This window comes from Oncorhynchus kisutch, linkage group LG3 (genome assembly GCF_002021735.2).
Source record: "Oncorhynchus kisutch isolate 150728-3 linkage group LG3, Okis_V2, whole genome shotgun sequence".
Lineage (NCBI taxonomy): Eukaryota > Metazoa > Chordata > Actinopteri > Salmoniformes > Salmonidae > Oncorhynchus > Oncorhynchus kisutch.
Genome location: NC_034176.2, coordinates 73,634,463 through 73,651,061, shown reverse-complemented (window position 1 = coordinate 73,651,061; position 16,599 = coordinate 73,634,463). Strand labels below are relative to the sequence as shown.

The 16,599-nt window shown below is 41.5% G+C and overlaps 1 protein-coding gene across 1 annotated transcript; it reads right to left on the bottom strand.

Moving 5' to 3' along the window:
* Positions 1-1,050: 1,050 nt before the first annotated feature.
* On the bottom strand, positions 1,051-15,943 carry LOC109881357 (glucose-6-phosphate isomerase). Its single transcript, XM_031814401.1, has 18 exons — positions 15,756-15,943; positions 14,874-14,964; positions 14,616-14,684; positions 14,303-14,422; positions 14,014-14,097; positions 13,656-13,802; positions 13,110-13,181; positions 12,961-13,005; positions 12,792-12,845; positions 10,877-10,937; positions 10,672-10,715; positions 10,423-10,575; positions 9,940-10,069; positions 9,654-9,730; positions 3,024-3,152; positions 2,658-2,733; positions 2,473-2,539; positions 1,051-2,287 (listed from the first exon to the last, which is right to left on the bottom strand). The coding sequence occupies exons 1-18, from the start codon at positions 15,872-15,874 to the stop codon at positions 2,164-2,166; spliced, it is 1,662 nt and encodes a 553-aa protein (XP_031670261.1). The 5' UTR covers positions 15,875-15,943; the 3' UTR covers positions 1,051-2,163.
* Positions 15,944-16,599: the final 656 nt, after the last annotated feature.

Below are 16,599 nucleotides of genomic sequence, written 5' to 3'. Positions count from 1 at the left end.
AATACTTTTCTCCCTGACCAAGCAGGTGCAAATATAAATCAAGAAACATTTTTTCTCTCTCTCAAGCTCCAAAATGATATCAAAACTCGCTTGTTATATTCTGTGCCACTGAGCCTGAAATAACTCAGGCTAAGTTATGATTGAAGTATAGAGTTGTTGCCAAGCAACAGGATTGCTGAGCCCATCACAGTGTCTTGGGTCCCTTGGTTTTTCTCTTTGTGCTCTTTGGCACTCAATAAATTATAACTAGGAGCAGTTTGGTACAGAGAAAAATAGTACTTCTAGGTTGGTTGAAACAAACATCACATATTCTTGCATACAGTATTATGGAAAAAGCATGTGCGGAGCAAAGCCATCTGTAATGTACTTGCTGGTCTTATGATGAGACATACACTGAGCTTACAAAACATTAGGGACACCTGCTCTTCCATGACAAAGACTGATCAGGTGAATCCAGGTGAAAGCTATGATCTCTTATTGATGTCACCTTCCACACCTTCCATCAGTGTGTAGATGAAGGGGAGGAGAAAGGTTAAAGAAGGATTTTTAAGCCTTGAGACTATTGAGACATGGATTGTATATCTGTGCCATTCAGAGGGTGAATTGGCAAGACAAAATATTTAAGTGCCTTTGAACGGGGTATGGTTGTAGGTGCCAGGCACATCGATTTGAGTGTGTCAAGAACTGTAAAACGGCTGGGTTTTTCACACTTAACAGTTTCCTGTGTGTATCAAAAATGGTCCCCCACCCAAAGGACATCCAGCCAACTTGACACAACTGTGGGAAGCATTTGAGTCAACATGGGCCAGCATCCGTGTGGAACACTTTCAACACCTTGTAGAGTCCATGTCCGATGAATTGAGGCTGTTCTGAGGGCTAAAGGGGGTGAAACTCAATATTAGGAAGGTGTTCTTAATCGTTTGTACACTCAGTGTATTCTTGCATACAACATCATGGTAATGTACTTGCTGTATTTATGATGAGACATATTTGTGCATTGCACAGCAAAGTAATCTGTAATGTACAAACAGAAATTAGCATGAGACATGGTTTGGTTGAAATTCACAGAGTATTTTGTTTAATGGAGTTTTAGCCGCATATCATAGAGCTTAATGATGATTAAACTGTCTCACATTGAGGGGCCTGCATATCACATGATGTTTTCCAGATGTATTTCTGCCTGCTGTTTGTTTTTCTCTGAGTATGGATGCTACTTAACAGTCTGTGATGTCTGGGGATTTGTGGGGATGGAAAATATAGGAGATAGATTGACCTCTGACCCTGTGTTCCAGAGAATAAGCACAGCAGTGATTTGCTCTGAGTCTGGTTTGGTTTATACTGGGCCAAATCTGGGGTCCTCTAATGCCATCTAGTGATGGTTTGGACATAAAGGAACACTTACATTCCCCTATGAGTAAAACTCATTGGATTTATTGAGAGTGTGGTTTGAAAGTGGTTTCCATTATTCATACATAAATGCATCATTATCCTCTAGGATTGTCTGCAACTGCAAACTTCTGAACAGAATGCAGGCTAGAATCAACTAAGGACACAGACAATAGATTGGTGTAAAGATGTTAATTAAAAGCTTTACTCCCCATAAGTGGAGTGGGATAGTCTGGGATGTAGTTTACACTCCCCTCCACAGGCTCACTCTACAGTAGCGTTCCCCTTTACAGTGGTAAACCCATAACTATAAACTGTGTGGTTCAAACCCTGAATGCTGATTGGCTGACAGCCGTGATACATCAGACAGTATACCACGGGTATGACAAAACATTTATTTTTACCCTTCTAATTACGTTGGTAACCAGTTTATAATATCAATAAGGCACCTCATGGATTTGTGGTATATGGCTAATATACCACGACTAAGAGCTGTGTCCAGGCACTCCGCGTTGCGTATCGCCTAAGAGCCCTTAGCCGTGGTATATTGGCCATATACTGGGGTCATATACCATATACCACACCAACTCGGGCCTTATTGCTTAAACATACAACAGTACGTAAAATACAGTCCGATGTCACAACAAACAGACAGGACGCAGACAGATGATTACAGACATAGAAAGTGCTTCTACTCCTCTCCTCATTCACTACAGCCCAGGCACCCCCATCAGCAGAGTGGCAGGACAGGGAGGATGGATGACGGTGGTGGGCAGGTTAGGCGTGGTTCTTCTTGATAAAGTTAATGAGCCCGTTGGTGGAGGAGTCGTGAGAGTGGACCTCGTTGGAGCCATGCAGCTCAGGCTCGATCTTCTTACACAAAGCCTTACCCAGCTCAACTCTGAGATAGAGAGAGGGAGAGATAATAATGGACGGAATAGAATGTCACCAGAAAACTCACCAGAGTGGACAGAATAGAATGTCAGTGAAACATTTTTGTACAATTTCATAGGATAAAGGCTCTGTGTGTAATCTGTCATAGATTACACATTATCGAGGAGCTTGGTTTCAAATAGTCACACTTACCCCCACTGGTCAAAACTGTTGATCTCCCACATAACACCCTGGACAAAGATCTTGTGTTCATACATGGCTGTGAAACAAACAACACCATACATTGTTACTGGGAGCATAACAAGTAAATACATTATTTTGATCAATATTTCAAATATCATTGGTTGTTGGTTCACAGGTCCATATTCAGCTCTTACCAATAAGTGCTCCCAGTGTGAATGGGTTCAGCTTCTTGAAGACAATAGAGTTGGTTGGCTTGTTTCCTTGGAATACCTTACAGCAGAACAAGAGGAAACATTTTATATCACACAACCTGTTGTAAGACAGTTGTTGCATACTTGTAATTATACAATGTTGCACCCTGTTTGAAGCTTCTTCCATCCTGATGCAAAACTTATTTTGTCCACTAGGAGGACGCACGTCCTTATCAGAGCGACAGTGTCTGCACTAGCAATAGACACACAATCTCCCCAGTATAACAACAGGGTTTAAGCCCATAGAAAGTTTTAGGCCGGACTGGGGTTGCAGTGGACTTGTGCCATGAGGGATCTGCTCTCACTAACTTTGTGTGGCAGAATGGTTTCCAGGGCCTCTCCTGTCAGGCCACCGGCCTCCAGTTCCTTCTTAGCCTCCTCTGTGGTCTTTCCTTTCATCAGAGCCTCAGTCTGGGCCAGGAAGTTGGCCATCAGGATCTACAGACACAGAGGATACAACAAGTAAGGCATTATCCCATTATGACATTATCCCTGTGCATTATCCCTAGTATCACACAGCATAGGTTCTTTTGTCAGATAAACAGTAAAAGTAGGCATCACTTTAATAACTGAATGATTAGTTCAGTCACTGAATGGGAAGGTATTTACTCCCAGATTATTCCCACTGACACCACGTCATTTCAATGTGGATAATTGGGTAATATTCGGTTGAGATGTTTTTTTAAATGTATTTTATTTAACCTTTATTTAACCTTTATTTAACCAGGTAGGCTAGTTGAGAACAAGTTCTCATTTGCAACTGTGACCTGGCCAAGATAAAGCATAGCAGTGTGAACAGACAACACAGAGTTACACATGGAGTAAACAATTAATTAAATTAAGTCAATAACACAGTAGAAAAAAAAAGAAAAAAAAGAGAGTCTATATACATTGTGTGCAAAAGGGATGAGGAGGTAGGCGAATAACTACAATTTTGCAGATTAACACTGGAGTGATAATTGATCAGATGGTCATGTACAGGTAGAGATATTGGTGTGCAAAAAAAGCAGAAAAGTAAATAAATATAAACAGTATGGGGATGAGGTAGGTAAATTGGGTGGGCTATTTACCGATAGACTATGTACAGCTGCAGCGATCGGTTAGCTGCTCAGATAGCAGATGTTTGAAGTTGGTGAGGGAGGTAAATGTCTCCAACTTCAGCGATTTTTGCAATTCGTTCCAGTCACAGGCAGTAGAGAACTGGAACGAAAGGCGGCCAAATGAGGTGTTGGCTTTAGGGATGATCAGTGAGATACACCTGCTGGAGCGCGTGCTACGGGTGGGTGTTGCCATCGTGACCAGTGAACTGTGATAAGGCGGAGTTTTACATAGCATGGACTTGTAGATGACCTGGAGCCAGAGGGTCTGGCGACGAATATGTAGCGAGGGCCAGCCGACTAGAGCATACAGGTCGCAGTGGTGGGTGATATAAGGTGCTTTAGTAACAAAATGGATGGCACTGTGATAAACTGCATCCAGTTTGCGGAGTAGAATGTTAGAAGAATGAAGAATGTTAGAAAATTTTGTAGATGACATCGCCGAATTCGAGGATCGGTAGGATAGTCAGTTTTACTAGGGTAAGTTTGGCGGCGTGAGTGAAGGAGGCTTTGTTGCGGAATAGAAAGCCGACTCTAGATTTGATTTTAGATTGGAGATGTTTGATATGAGTCTGGAAGGAGAGTTTACAGTCAATTAAATTACAACCTATATTCACCCACTCAAAAAGACAACCAGCGGTTTGTTGAATTTCCAAAGTGTTATCACTCTGCTTTCAACCATCTATATAAAAGCTTAACCAAATCCAATGGAAAAACAAAATCAGATTTTTGGTTTAGTTGTCACCCAAATGTCTGTCATTGCGCTTACATCCATTTAAAAGCACAGGAAATTACAAATTAGGAATACACTGACAGATATTTTGTTTATTTATACAACAGATTAATGTGTTATTACTGTGCTTCATCTAATAGCTGAACCAAATGGCCTGGATGGAAGTTGAGACTATTTTAAAAGTGCATGGTGCAAGTGATCAATGCAGTTTGAGATTCTATATAGATTATTACAGCAACATGCATGTTTTATATGATTACATACAGTAAGAAGAAATGTATGGTGACAGTAACTTCATATTGTGGCCTTGGATGTGTTACTCATTTTAAGGTTGAATGTTACATTAGTTTGTAAGAAAGCCTTAACTTTAAGCTATTTACTATATTACAAAAGTAGTATTGAATTTTGTTTGGTTGACAACGCAACCAAATATCAATATTTAAAAGGAGATGTATCTACTGCCTGGATAGCTCCATCTGAGCCACTGTCTTAATCCCATTCTTTAACTTTTTGGCTGAGTTGGAGACGTGAATGCAACATATCATTTGTTGACATAACTTGCTAATAATAGGCTACAGTATTTATTGTATGTGAAAAGTGATGTTGAATTGTGTTTGGTTGTCAATGCAGCCTGATATCAACATTTGAAGGAGACTTATCTTCATTGCAGATAGTTCCATCTGTGCCACTACTTAGTCTGACTTAAATTTTTGTTTGTCTACAATTGAATAATTGATATGCTGGATTACATCTCCATCTCAACCAAAAATCTAAATTAATGAATTGGACTAAATCAAATAAATTCAAACTTTTAATGCTTTGAAATAAAGTTTGATTTGATTTAGTCCTATTCTTTAACTCAACTTTTGGTTGAGATGGAGATGTGAATCCAATATATCAATTATTCATTTGTAGACAAGCCAGACTATGTCAATGCCACAGGTGGAACTATCCAAGCAGAAGGTACATCTCCTTCAAAATGTTGGAAGCGTTGACAACCAAACACAATTCAATATCACTAAATATCATTACATTTGAAATCAACCACTGCTTGAAATCCAAGGCCTATTGTATGGTCTATTTTTGGTTGAATTCTGGATTTGAATTAAAACAATAGCTGTTTAATATTTTGAGAATGCTATATAGTGCTAAATAGCATCATTGATGATATATGAGTGGTAAAGTATGGTCACATTTCATACGCCTCTGTCCCGAAGCAAGAACCAATTAGCCTGGAGCTTGCCTTGCTAGGCCCAATTCCCGGCTAGCCGAAGAAGTCCATCAGCCACTTCTTGGGCTTCTATACCTATTTTGTCGATTGGCATGGACCCCCACCGACCCATCACTACTGGACTACCGACGTGATTCGCCCGAGGGGGTCTCTCAACTGGCTCCTCCGTTGCGACGTCCCCTGAATGCCCATCTGCTATCTGCGGCCTGCTAGCTGTCTAGAGCACATCGGACTGTTAGCTTAAGAGGCCCATTGGACAAATTCTTTGGCCACTATACCTATTTTGCCAATTGGCCTGGTTTACCACACGGAGCCCTGCTGATCCGTCTGCCGACGTAACAGCACGAGGGGGCCACAACAGACTTTCTTCCGTCACGACGTCCCTCAAAGGCCCTTCTGCTAGCTGGCTAGCCCCGGCCCGCTAGCTTGTCTAGAGACAATATCTCTTTCATCATCACTATGTACAGGTTTACCCCCACTGTTTCACATCCTATCATACCTTTGTCTGTATATTATGCCATGAATCTATTCTACCGTGCCCAGAAATTTGCTCCTTTTACTCTCTGTTCTGAACGTACTAGACGACCCGTTTAGCCGTACCCTTATCCTACTCCTCCTCTATTTCTCTGGTGATGTGGAGGTTAATCCAGGCCCTGCAGTGCCTACCTCCACTCCCATTCCCCAGGCGCTCTCATTTGTTGACTTCTGTAACCGTAAAAGTCTTGGTTTCATGCATGTTAACATTAGAAGCCTCCTCCCTAAGTTTTTTTTATTCACTGTCCTAGCACACTCTGCCAACCCAGATGTCCTAGCTGTGTCTGAATTCTGGCTTAGGAAGACCACCAAAAACCTTGAAATTTCCATCCCTAACTATAACATTTTCCGACAAGATAGTACTGCCAAAGGGGGCGGAGTTACTGCAGGGATAGCCTGCAGAGTTCTGTCTTACTATCCAGGTCTCTACAAGTCTCTTACCGTTGCTATAGACCACCTTCTGCCCCCAGCTGTACCCTGGACACCATATGCGAATTGATTGCCCCCCATCTATCTTCAGAGATCGTGCTGTTAGGTGACCTAAACTGGGACATGCTTAACACCCCGGTCATCCTACAATCTAATTTTGATTCTCTCAATCTCACACAAATTATCAATGAACCCACCAGGTACAACCCCAAATCCGTAAACACGGGTGCCCTCATCGGTATCATCCTAACCAACCTGCCCTCCAAATACACCTCTGCTGTCTTCAACCAGGATCTCAGCGATCACTGCCTCATTTCCTGCGTCCATAATGGTTCTGCGGTCAAGCGACCACCCCTCATCACTGTTAGACTCTCCCTAAAACATTTCAGCGAGCAGGTCTTTCTAATCGACCTGGCCCGGGTATCCTGGAAGGATATTGACCTCATTCCATCAGTAGAGGATGCCTGGTTATTCTTTAAAAGTGCTTTCCTCACCATCTTAAATAAGGCTACCCCTGGCTACCCCTACCCCGGTCAATAGCCCTGCACCACTCACTGCAACTTGCCTCCCCAATTCTCCTTCACCCAAATCCAGATAGCTGATGTTCTGAAAGAGCTGCAAAATCTGGAACCCTACAAATCAGCAGGGCTAGACAATCTGGACTCTCACTTCCTAAAATTAAAAGCTGAAATTGTTGCAACCCCTATTACTAGCTTGTTCAAACTCTTTCGTATTGTCTGAGATCCCCAAAGATTGGAATGCTGCCGCGGTCATCCCCATCTTCAAAGTGAGACACTCTAGATCCAAACTGCTACAGACCTCTAACTATCATACCCTGCCTTTCTGAGGTCTTCGAAAGCTAAGTTAGCAAACAGATCACCAACCATTTCGAATCCCACCATACCTTCTCCGCTATGCAATCTGGTTTCCGAGCTGGTCATGGGTGCACCTCAGCCACGCTCACGGTCCTAAATTATATCATATAACCACCATCGATAAAAGACAATACTGTGCAGCTGTATTCATCGACCTGGCCAAGGTTTTCGACTCTGTTAATCACCACATTCTTATCGGCAGACTCAACAGCCTTGGTTTCTCAAATGACTGCCTCGCCTGGCTCACCAACTACTTCTCTGACAGAGTTGTGTGTCAAATCGGAGGGCCTGTTGTCCGGACCTCTGGCAGTCTCTATGGGGGTGCTGCAGGGTTCAATCCTCGGGCCGACTATTTCCTCTTTATACATCAATGATGTCGCTCTTTCTGCTGGTGATTCTCTGATCCACCTCTATGCAGATAACACCATTCTGTATACTTCTGGCCCTTCTTTTGACACAGTGTTAACTAACCTCCAGACGAGCTTCAATGACATACAACTCTCCTTCCGTGGCCTCAAACTGTTCTTAAATGCAAGCGAAACTAAATGCATGCTCTTCAACCGATCGATGTCCACACCTACCCACCCGTCCAGCATCACTACTCTGGACGGTTCTGACTTAGAATATGTGGACAACTACAAATACCTAGGTGTCTGGTTAGACTGTAAACTCTCCTTCCTAAGCATCTCCAATCCAAAATTAAATCTAGAATTGGCTTCCTATTTCGCAAACAAAGCATCCTTCACTCATGCTGCCAAACATACCCTTGTAAAACTGACTATGCTACCGATCCTAGACTTTGGTGATGTCATTTACAAAATAGCCTCCAACACTCTAGTCAGTAAATTGGATGCAGTCTATCACAGTGCCATCTGTTTTGTCACCAAAGCCCCATATACTACCCACCACTGTGACCTGTATGCTCTCGTTGGCTGGCTCTCACTTCATACTCATCGCCAAACCCCCTGGCTCCAGGTCATCTATAAGTCGTTGCTAGGTAAAGCCCAGCCTTATCTCAGCTCACTGGTCACCATAGCAGCACCCACCCGCAGCATGCACTCCAGCAGGTAAATTTCACTGGTCACCCCCAAAGCCAATTCCTCCTTCAGCCAGCTTTCCTTCCAGTTCTCTGCTGCCAATGACTGGAACAAACTGCAAAAATCACTGGAGACTCACATCTCCCTCTCTAGCTTTAAGCACCAGCTGTCAGAGCAGCTCACAGATCACTGCACCTGTACATAGCCAATCTGTAAATAACCCATCCAACTACCTCATCACCATATTGTTATTTATTGGATTTATTTAGCTCCTTTGCAACCCAGTACCGCTACTTGCACACTCATCTATCACCCCAGTGTTTAATTTGCCATACTGTAATAATTTCACCACTATGGCCTATTTATTGCCTCACCCCTCTTATCCTACATCATTTGCACACACTGTATATAGACTTTCTCTATTGTATTATTGAATGTATGCTTGTTTATTCCATGTGTAACTTGTTGTTGTTTGTGTCGCACTGCTTTGCTTTATCTTGGCCAGGTCGCAGTTGTAAATGAGAACTTGTTCTCAACTAGCCTACCTGGTTAAATAAAGGTGAATTTTTGATGTTGTTTATTTGCTCTCTTAAACCTTCCCTTTGGAATGACTTGACAGCAACAGTAAATCTAATTGGTTTTTAAGAGGTGATCTCTCAACAATCATTCTCACAATAGCATATTGGTAATTGTCTGTAACAAATCTCATAGCTAAGCTGTGCTGGGCTTGGTTAAAACCCTGGATGGGAGGTCAAAGGGTAGCTGCAGATAGATACATTCTCCAGTAGGAGGGGCTGCCCAGCCTATTGTTTTGAAGAAGATCTGACGTTGTTTTAAAAAGGTACAAATTCAACATATTTTAGATCCAATATATTTTACACGTAGAATACACATCACAATACCTTGACAAATTTACAAATTACATTGAAACAATGTTGATTTAACCAGTTGGTTCCCAGTGGGTTGGTAGTGCTGGAAGATGTGTCCTGTAGGGGTAGCCTACCTTATGGTGCTTACTTTCCCTGATGGGGTGCTGTGTCTGGGCAGGGATGAGGAAGTCAGCGGGGACCATGCGAGTTCCTGTGGAGGACACAGCAGTCACACTGCATCTGTGACTAATAACATATTACTCTTCCATAACATACATACTCATCCATTTCAGCTGACCATTAATCAATATGTTGAAGAGCTTATGGACCAGTCAGCAACATTATTTGGGTATGAGTTAAGAGAATATGAACTTTCAAAAGTCCGATTTTAACTGGACAGTTCCTTTAAGGAGGCAGTACCCTGGTGAATGAGCTGGTAGAAGGCGTGCTGTCCGTTGGTGCCAGGCTCTCCCCATACGATGGGGCCAGTATGGTAGTTGACACGTTTGCCATGGATAGTGATGTACTTTCCATTGGACTCCATGTCACCCTATAGACATCACATGAATTTAACATCTTCAGTGTTCCGTTTCAGTTCAATTTAAACTAATACTAAAACATTATCATCAGGCTATTTAACCTAGACTTAGTACGCACAGTAAAACACATTTCCATTTGATCAATACAAATCTGACAATATATCCGACCACAGCCTACCTTCAGGACAAGGAGTGGGTGTATACATTTTTATTGTATTTATAGTAAATTGCCAAAGTAGACTGACACATTCTTCATTGTGTTTTGCTTTGGTAGTTTACTTATGTTACACTCAGTCATGTCTTAACTGTGGAAATGACTCTTAACCCTGGTAAAGGCTCTTAACCCAGGTAGTGAGTGACGGACCTGCTGGAAGTAGGCAGCGAATCGGTGCATGTACTGGTCATAAGGCAGCATGGCGTGGGTCTCGGCCTGGAAGAAGTTGATGTACCAGACACCCAGCAGAGCCAGGAGCATGGGAGCGTTCTTCTCCACAGGGGCTGTTTTGAAATGGTTGTCCTACAGGAACAAGAGGGGGTCAACTCACACGTATTCATCTGACCAATAGAAAAGTTTCCAAGTCTTTGGACAGTGAGAATAATTGGCTGTACTTACCATCCAGTGAGCCCCTTCTAGAAGCTTCTCAAAGTTGTCATAGCCTGGGAAGAAAGAAAAGACCAGAGATGTTGAGTTATACTTCAAATATCTCCTTTTAACAACTGATTACAAAGGTTATTCTACTCAGGTAGAGTACAGGCAGCTGATCAAAGCATTAGAATATCTAAACCGGGAGAATAAACCTACAACATAATGTACATACCGATGTGCAGAGCAATGGACAATCCAATACAAGACCACAGGGAATAACGTCCACCAACCCACTAAAACACAGCAACAATCTGGTTAGAAATGTGCACAATATCAACAAACATTTCTTGAGCTTAATCATTTTCACAGTACAACTTTGAATATGCAACATGTATTCCCCCCCCCACAAAATGTAGTGACCCTACCACCAATGTTATGTAACTGAGAAACATGACTCTTACTGAAATTACTTTACTATTTCAGTGCTGTGCATTCTGGTCTATGTATTTTATATTAATTGGTGTCTGGTGGTGTCCTGAGAAGATTCAGAAACCTCAGAGCACTCTGAAGCTTACGTAATTGCATGTGACACAGAGACGGGGAATTGTGCCCAATCTCACTTGGCCCTACAGCTTGCCCCAGAATGAGGCCCCAAGCCTCTAAAAATTCCATACCATTGTCTTGAAATTCCTTACCATTAACCCTTATCTATCTGTGGTGACACATTTCAGCCCACTGCAGAGAATGAATCCCCCATTGTCACGCCCTGACCTTAGTTATCTTTGTTTTCTTTATTATTTTGGTTAGGTCAGGGTGTGACAAGGGGTGGTTTGTTGTGTTTTTGTCCTGTCTAGGGTTTTTGTATGTTTATGGGGTTGTTAACTAGTCTAGGTGCTTTGTATGTCTATGGTTGCCTAGATTGGTTCTCAATTAGAGGCAGCTGTTTATCGTTGTCTCTTATTGGGAACCATATTTAGGCAGCCATATTCCTTGGGTAATTCGTGGGTGATTGTCTATGTATTAGTTGCCTGTGTCTGCACTTATTCTATATAGCTTTGCGGTTTTGTAAGTTTGTTGAAGCGTTCTTCGTTTCATTAAAATAGAAGATGTATTCACATCACGCGGCACCTTGGTCTCATCGCTATAACAAAAGTGAAACCCATATTACAGCACTTCATTTGGGTAATAATATAATAAACCGTGTGTAATAAGTCACAAATAGCCAGGTAGGCCTATATATGAAAAGGCAGACCCCAACTTCTAAATATTCTCATAATTATTTTCAATATGAATGCCACCTTTAAATCAGTAATGGTGCGTGGGTAAAATCACTGGGAAAGACAATCCAGAAAAAAAGCCATATTACAATCTATGTGTTGTGAAAATTGCGTTTTTTGCTCTATAATCTGGTAGTTCAAACATTTTTGAAACATTTTTGAACTACTAGACAACTATTGATTTAGAACACAGAGTTACTGCAAGTCGTAAAGAAAACAGGAGCTGCCTCCACTATTCCAGCACCATTTCAACTTCAACATCATCGAATCACCTATTCTTAGTATAATACATTGACAACTAAAAGATACAAGAAACTATATATGCTACACATGCTGAGACAGAGGGGGCGCTGTTTTGTTCACTCGGATGCTTTCTCAGCCTCTTGCAAATTGAAGGAAATTTATGAAACACAGAGTAGAGTAAATATTTTTTCTTGGTCCATTTTTGCATGAATACACACTGTTGTCTTTTATACATATTACTTCTGAGAGCAAGCAGCTATCTTTACTCAGACGTGAAAGGGCACGGCATGTTAGAGCCGTTACCCTTTAAATACCAACAATGTAACTAAATGTAGCTTTCTGACCTTTGATGTGACCCAGCCTTTACAGTAACCTCTCCAAGGGAGAAGGTCGCTACCAATAATATAATACTCTTTGAGGGCAGAGCTGGAGAGTGCGGCTTCTGATTACCCCACAGCTGCCAGCCTGTGAGCCCAGGCACCTACTTCACAGGTCAGAAGTCTATACTATTTATAGTTGTTGCCTAAGTCCCCCGTCAAAAGCCGGTGATTGCAGGAAGAGCACTGTACTACCCCAAATGCACTGCACACATGACATATTCTGCATCATCAGATAACATGCACTCACATCCCAGAAGCCAAACATGTTGTCAGGATCAATGCCAAAGGCCTTCACTAAAGGCTGCAGAAGAGAGGAGATAGAAAGAACATAATTAGAATTGTATTTTATTTTACAGAAACACATGCAGAGCATATCACTGCATTTACGATGGTGTGTTGCAAAAATAAGAACTTACGCCAGCAGTGGAGAGCGCCACAAAGTGCTTGGCAACAGCAGATTTCTGTAAAGAAGACAAGGTTTAATTTAACATACTTTGCATTCATCTTCGGTAATAGAATTCAACTCCTTTCCCTGTATTTTTATAAAGGTAAAAAGGCTACCCACATCTTTAGCGTGCTCAATGAACCATTCCTTGGCAGACTCTGCGTTGGTGATGGTCTCTTGGGTGGTGAAAGTCTGAATAGGGACAGATAGTTAGATCACTACAGTAACACCAAAGACATTGCATTTCTAATGTGTGTTTAGGCTACTGTGTACAGTACTAAACCACTAACAGTTCATGCTAATCTCTTCATCAATTCTCAGGGCTGGGTGACAATAGGAAAGCCATTCAGACATAATTTTGGCTACCACTCTACAGAGGCATAGGAGAGAATGTACAACATGGCATGCAGCACCAACTGATCCCTTTGTTTCAATGGAAACGTCCATTGTATCAAACAACTGTTGCTCCTAAAGCTGAGTGGAATTTTACGAGTTTCCATATTATCAGATGCAGTTTTTTTTCTCTTTGTAAATGTCTTTTTGTATGTCTTTCTTGTCATTTTTTTAGAACAATATTGAAGAAGAATATCTCTCTCTCAAGTGTTCAGACAAAACAATAAAACCATTGAATGCACTGTTATGGTGAAGACAATTAAAAGCAGGCACCTTGGAGGCCACGATGAACAGGGTGGTCTCAGCATTGAGCTCAGCAAGGGTTTTGGCGATGTGTGTGCCGTCAATGTTGGAGACAAAATGCACACGGGGACCTCCCTTGGAGTAGTTCTTCAGAGCCTCAGTCACCATTAGAGGACCCTGGCAAAGAAGACACAACAAATACACAGTGATGGCAGAGGTAGCTTTCACACCTAATAGTGAAACATCATATTGCCTAGTTAAATAAAGGTTAAATAAAGGTTAAATAAAGGGTAAATAAAGGTTAAATAAAGGTTAAATAAAGGGTAAACAAAAAATATAAATAAAATATTGACACTTTAACAAATGATACGTTGAAAATGTTACTTACCAGGTCCGATCCACCGATGCCGACGTTGACAACGTCTGTGATGGACTTTCCAGTCCAGCCCTTCCACTCGCCACTGCGAACTTTCTACACCAGACACAAACGAGTAGACCATTGAATAAAGTCCCTACACATTTCAGTCAAATTTAATTTGTTATGCCTTGAATGCCACAGGGAGATAGCTAGCAATTCTATGTATAAATGGTACTGTAACATGGAAATACAAACGGTCTCACTAAGCAATTTGGGGGATTGCTACAAAATTGAGACCCTTGGGTCAGCTCCCACTCACGTGGCAGAAGCCCTTCATCTTCTCCAGGACTTTGTTGACCTCAGGCATCACATCATGTCCGTCAACCATGATGGGATGGTTGGAGCGGTTCCTCAGAGCCACGTGGAGCACAGCACGACCCTAACCAAACAGGAGGAGAAGATACAGTAAGGACACACACACTGATATAAGAATTACAGCAAATGTATGTAGTGTCATTGATTTGTTTCAAGCCTATTTCTGAGGTGTCAGTGTGTTACATTTGGCCATTCATTATCACAATGATAATAACATTGATAATAAACCACGCTCAGGCTAAAGCTCAGATACGCACCTCAGTGAAGTTGATCTTGTCTCCATGGAACATCTTGTCCCTGGCGGCCTCAATCCCCCTCGACTTGCCCTAGAGAAAACATATATACATCTATTGGTGGGCAAATGGGCCTTCATTGTCAGAAAGGTTGATAGGGTACTGGACGCACAGCAGAAGAAGACTGTTTATATAATGACTGTAGGTAAATGCCAAATACAGTATGGCTATGTGTAATTGTTGTGTTATTTGAATCATAATGATAGAGAAGCAGCGATTTACCAGTTCGACCAACATCTTCATGACATCCTCAGTGATGAGATTCTTAGAGTAATCAATCAGAATGTCTCCATGATCTGTCTTCAGCGTTGTGCTATTCAGACAGAACATTTGACAGAGTGAGTGATCTGTTTCCACAGAGATCTTATTAAATGAGGGATTCTATATGTAATTCTGTCTGTTTCTGGATTTAGGCAATTAGCTCAATAACCTTTTGCCCACAAGTTACAAAATCAAACAGCCCTTTACTATGAAACAAAATATAAATCTGTTTTGTTTCACCACAAGCATTTTGTAGTGAATTTGAGGGGTAGCCCAATCGAAACCTGAAGCCACTTATTTCTAATTCCAAGGCAAGCAGGGTAACCCAATTCTACTGTTTGCTTGTGTATGTGGAAGTGCTTGTAATGCACTTAAGGTTAGGGTTATTACAATACAGACAGCAATACAGACAGACATCAGACAACAAACCCGCACATCACTAGCAGTACATGAAGAGAGTTCAGAGTTCACAAGTCTACATACAGTGACAGTGCTGTGCATTTTTTATGGTGTGGAAGCCCATAAGCTACTCTGATAAAAGGCACTACTTCATATTTTGGGGAAGGAGACAGTTGCACCTGAATGAATTGCAAAGATCTCAAATTGTATTGTAGTTTTTTATTGGCAGTGGCATCTGTTTATGATGACACATTATGTGCTTTTAGCTTATGTCTAAAAGGTAATAGCCTGAAGTGAAGACAACGTTTTCTGATGGACAGCATTTTAATTTAAATCACATTTTATACTGGTGATGTAATAATGTTTTTGAGAATAAGGATACTGTGTGTATCTTCAACAAATTAACACTGACAATTTCAAAATAAAAGCCAACCATAAAGATACCTGAATTTGTGGAATCTCTCCTTGTCTTCCTCAAACATCTTCCTCATGTTGAGGTGCAGAGCATGTTCATGGTACCATTTCTCCAGTTTCTGGAAGGTTGGGTCGTGTGTGAGTCCCATGGTGTCGAGTGTTGGGCGTGTTGGGCGCGGTCCTTTCAGCTCAACTACCCTGGCTGAGTGAGACCGTAAGGAGGAGGAGGAGAGGCTTTTGAAGGGCAACCAACCCGCTACACTTGCCCCTCCTATAATAACACGATACCTCGGATCGTGCAGCACAGCCACACATACTGTATCAATAATGCAGCGATCAAGACTATGTTGTGTAGCTAAGTCCATAACATTACCAACCGACTGAAAGTACAATTCATGACATAGAGTAGTTTTACCAAATTCCATGACAAAAAAACGTCACACTGTCATTTATAAAATGGAGTGACAACAGTATCATTGAATAATTGAATACAACTTCTAAAGTTACATAAACGTCAGTGCACACCATTAAAATCTAATTAATAAACTCTAATTGCCTCCAGATGTGATACAATTTTTTTAAATTATGTTTTTAAACATAGGACCAAGGGAAATCTCAATTCATGCTGAATATTTTAGCTCCGGGTGATATTTATATTATTAGAACAGCATCAATGTGTGGACCACCTAAGTGCGTCTCGTCCAGTGGGAGACATGTCAGTGTCGAATCTTTGTCGCACGCTAGTGTTTGATAAGTGATACTTCACCTATTCAGTTTAAAAAGACCACTAGAGGGCGGATAACTCCACGGAATATACATAAATACCATTGTGCGACAATTCGATTCTTGTAACAAAAACATGTTTTACTGTTTC

Excerpts from the sequence above, each read along its gene's own strand:
- LOC109881357 (XM_031814401.1), bottom strand. The coding sequence starts at position 15,874 with ATGGGACTCACACACGACCCAACCTTCCAGAAACTGGAGAAATGGTAC. Across the intron at positions 13,182-13,655 it reads TGTTCATCGTGGCCTCCAAG|ACTTTCACCACCCAAGAGAC; the intron begins GTGCCTGCTTTT and ends GTCCCTATTCAG. Across the intron at positions 10,938-12,791 it reads ACATGTTTGGCTTCTGGGAT|TGGGTTGGTGGACGTTATTC; the intron begins GTGAGTGCATGT and ends GCTGTGTTTTAG.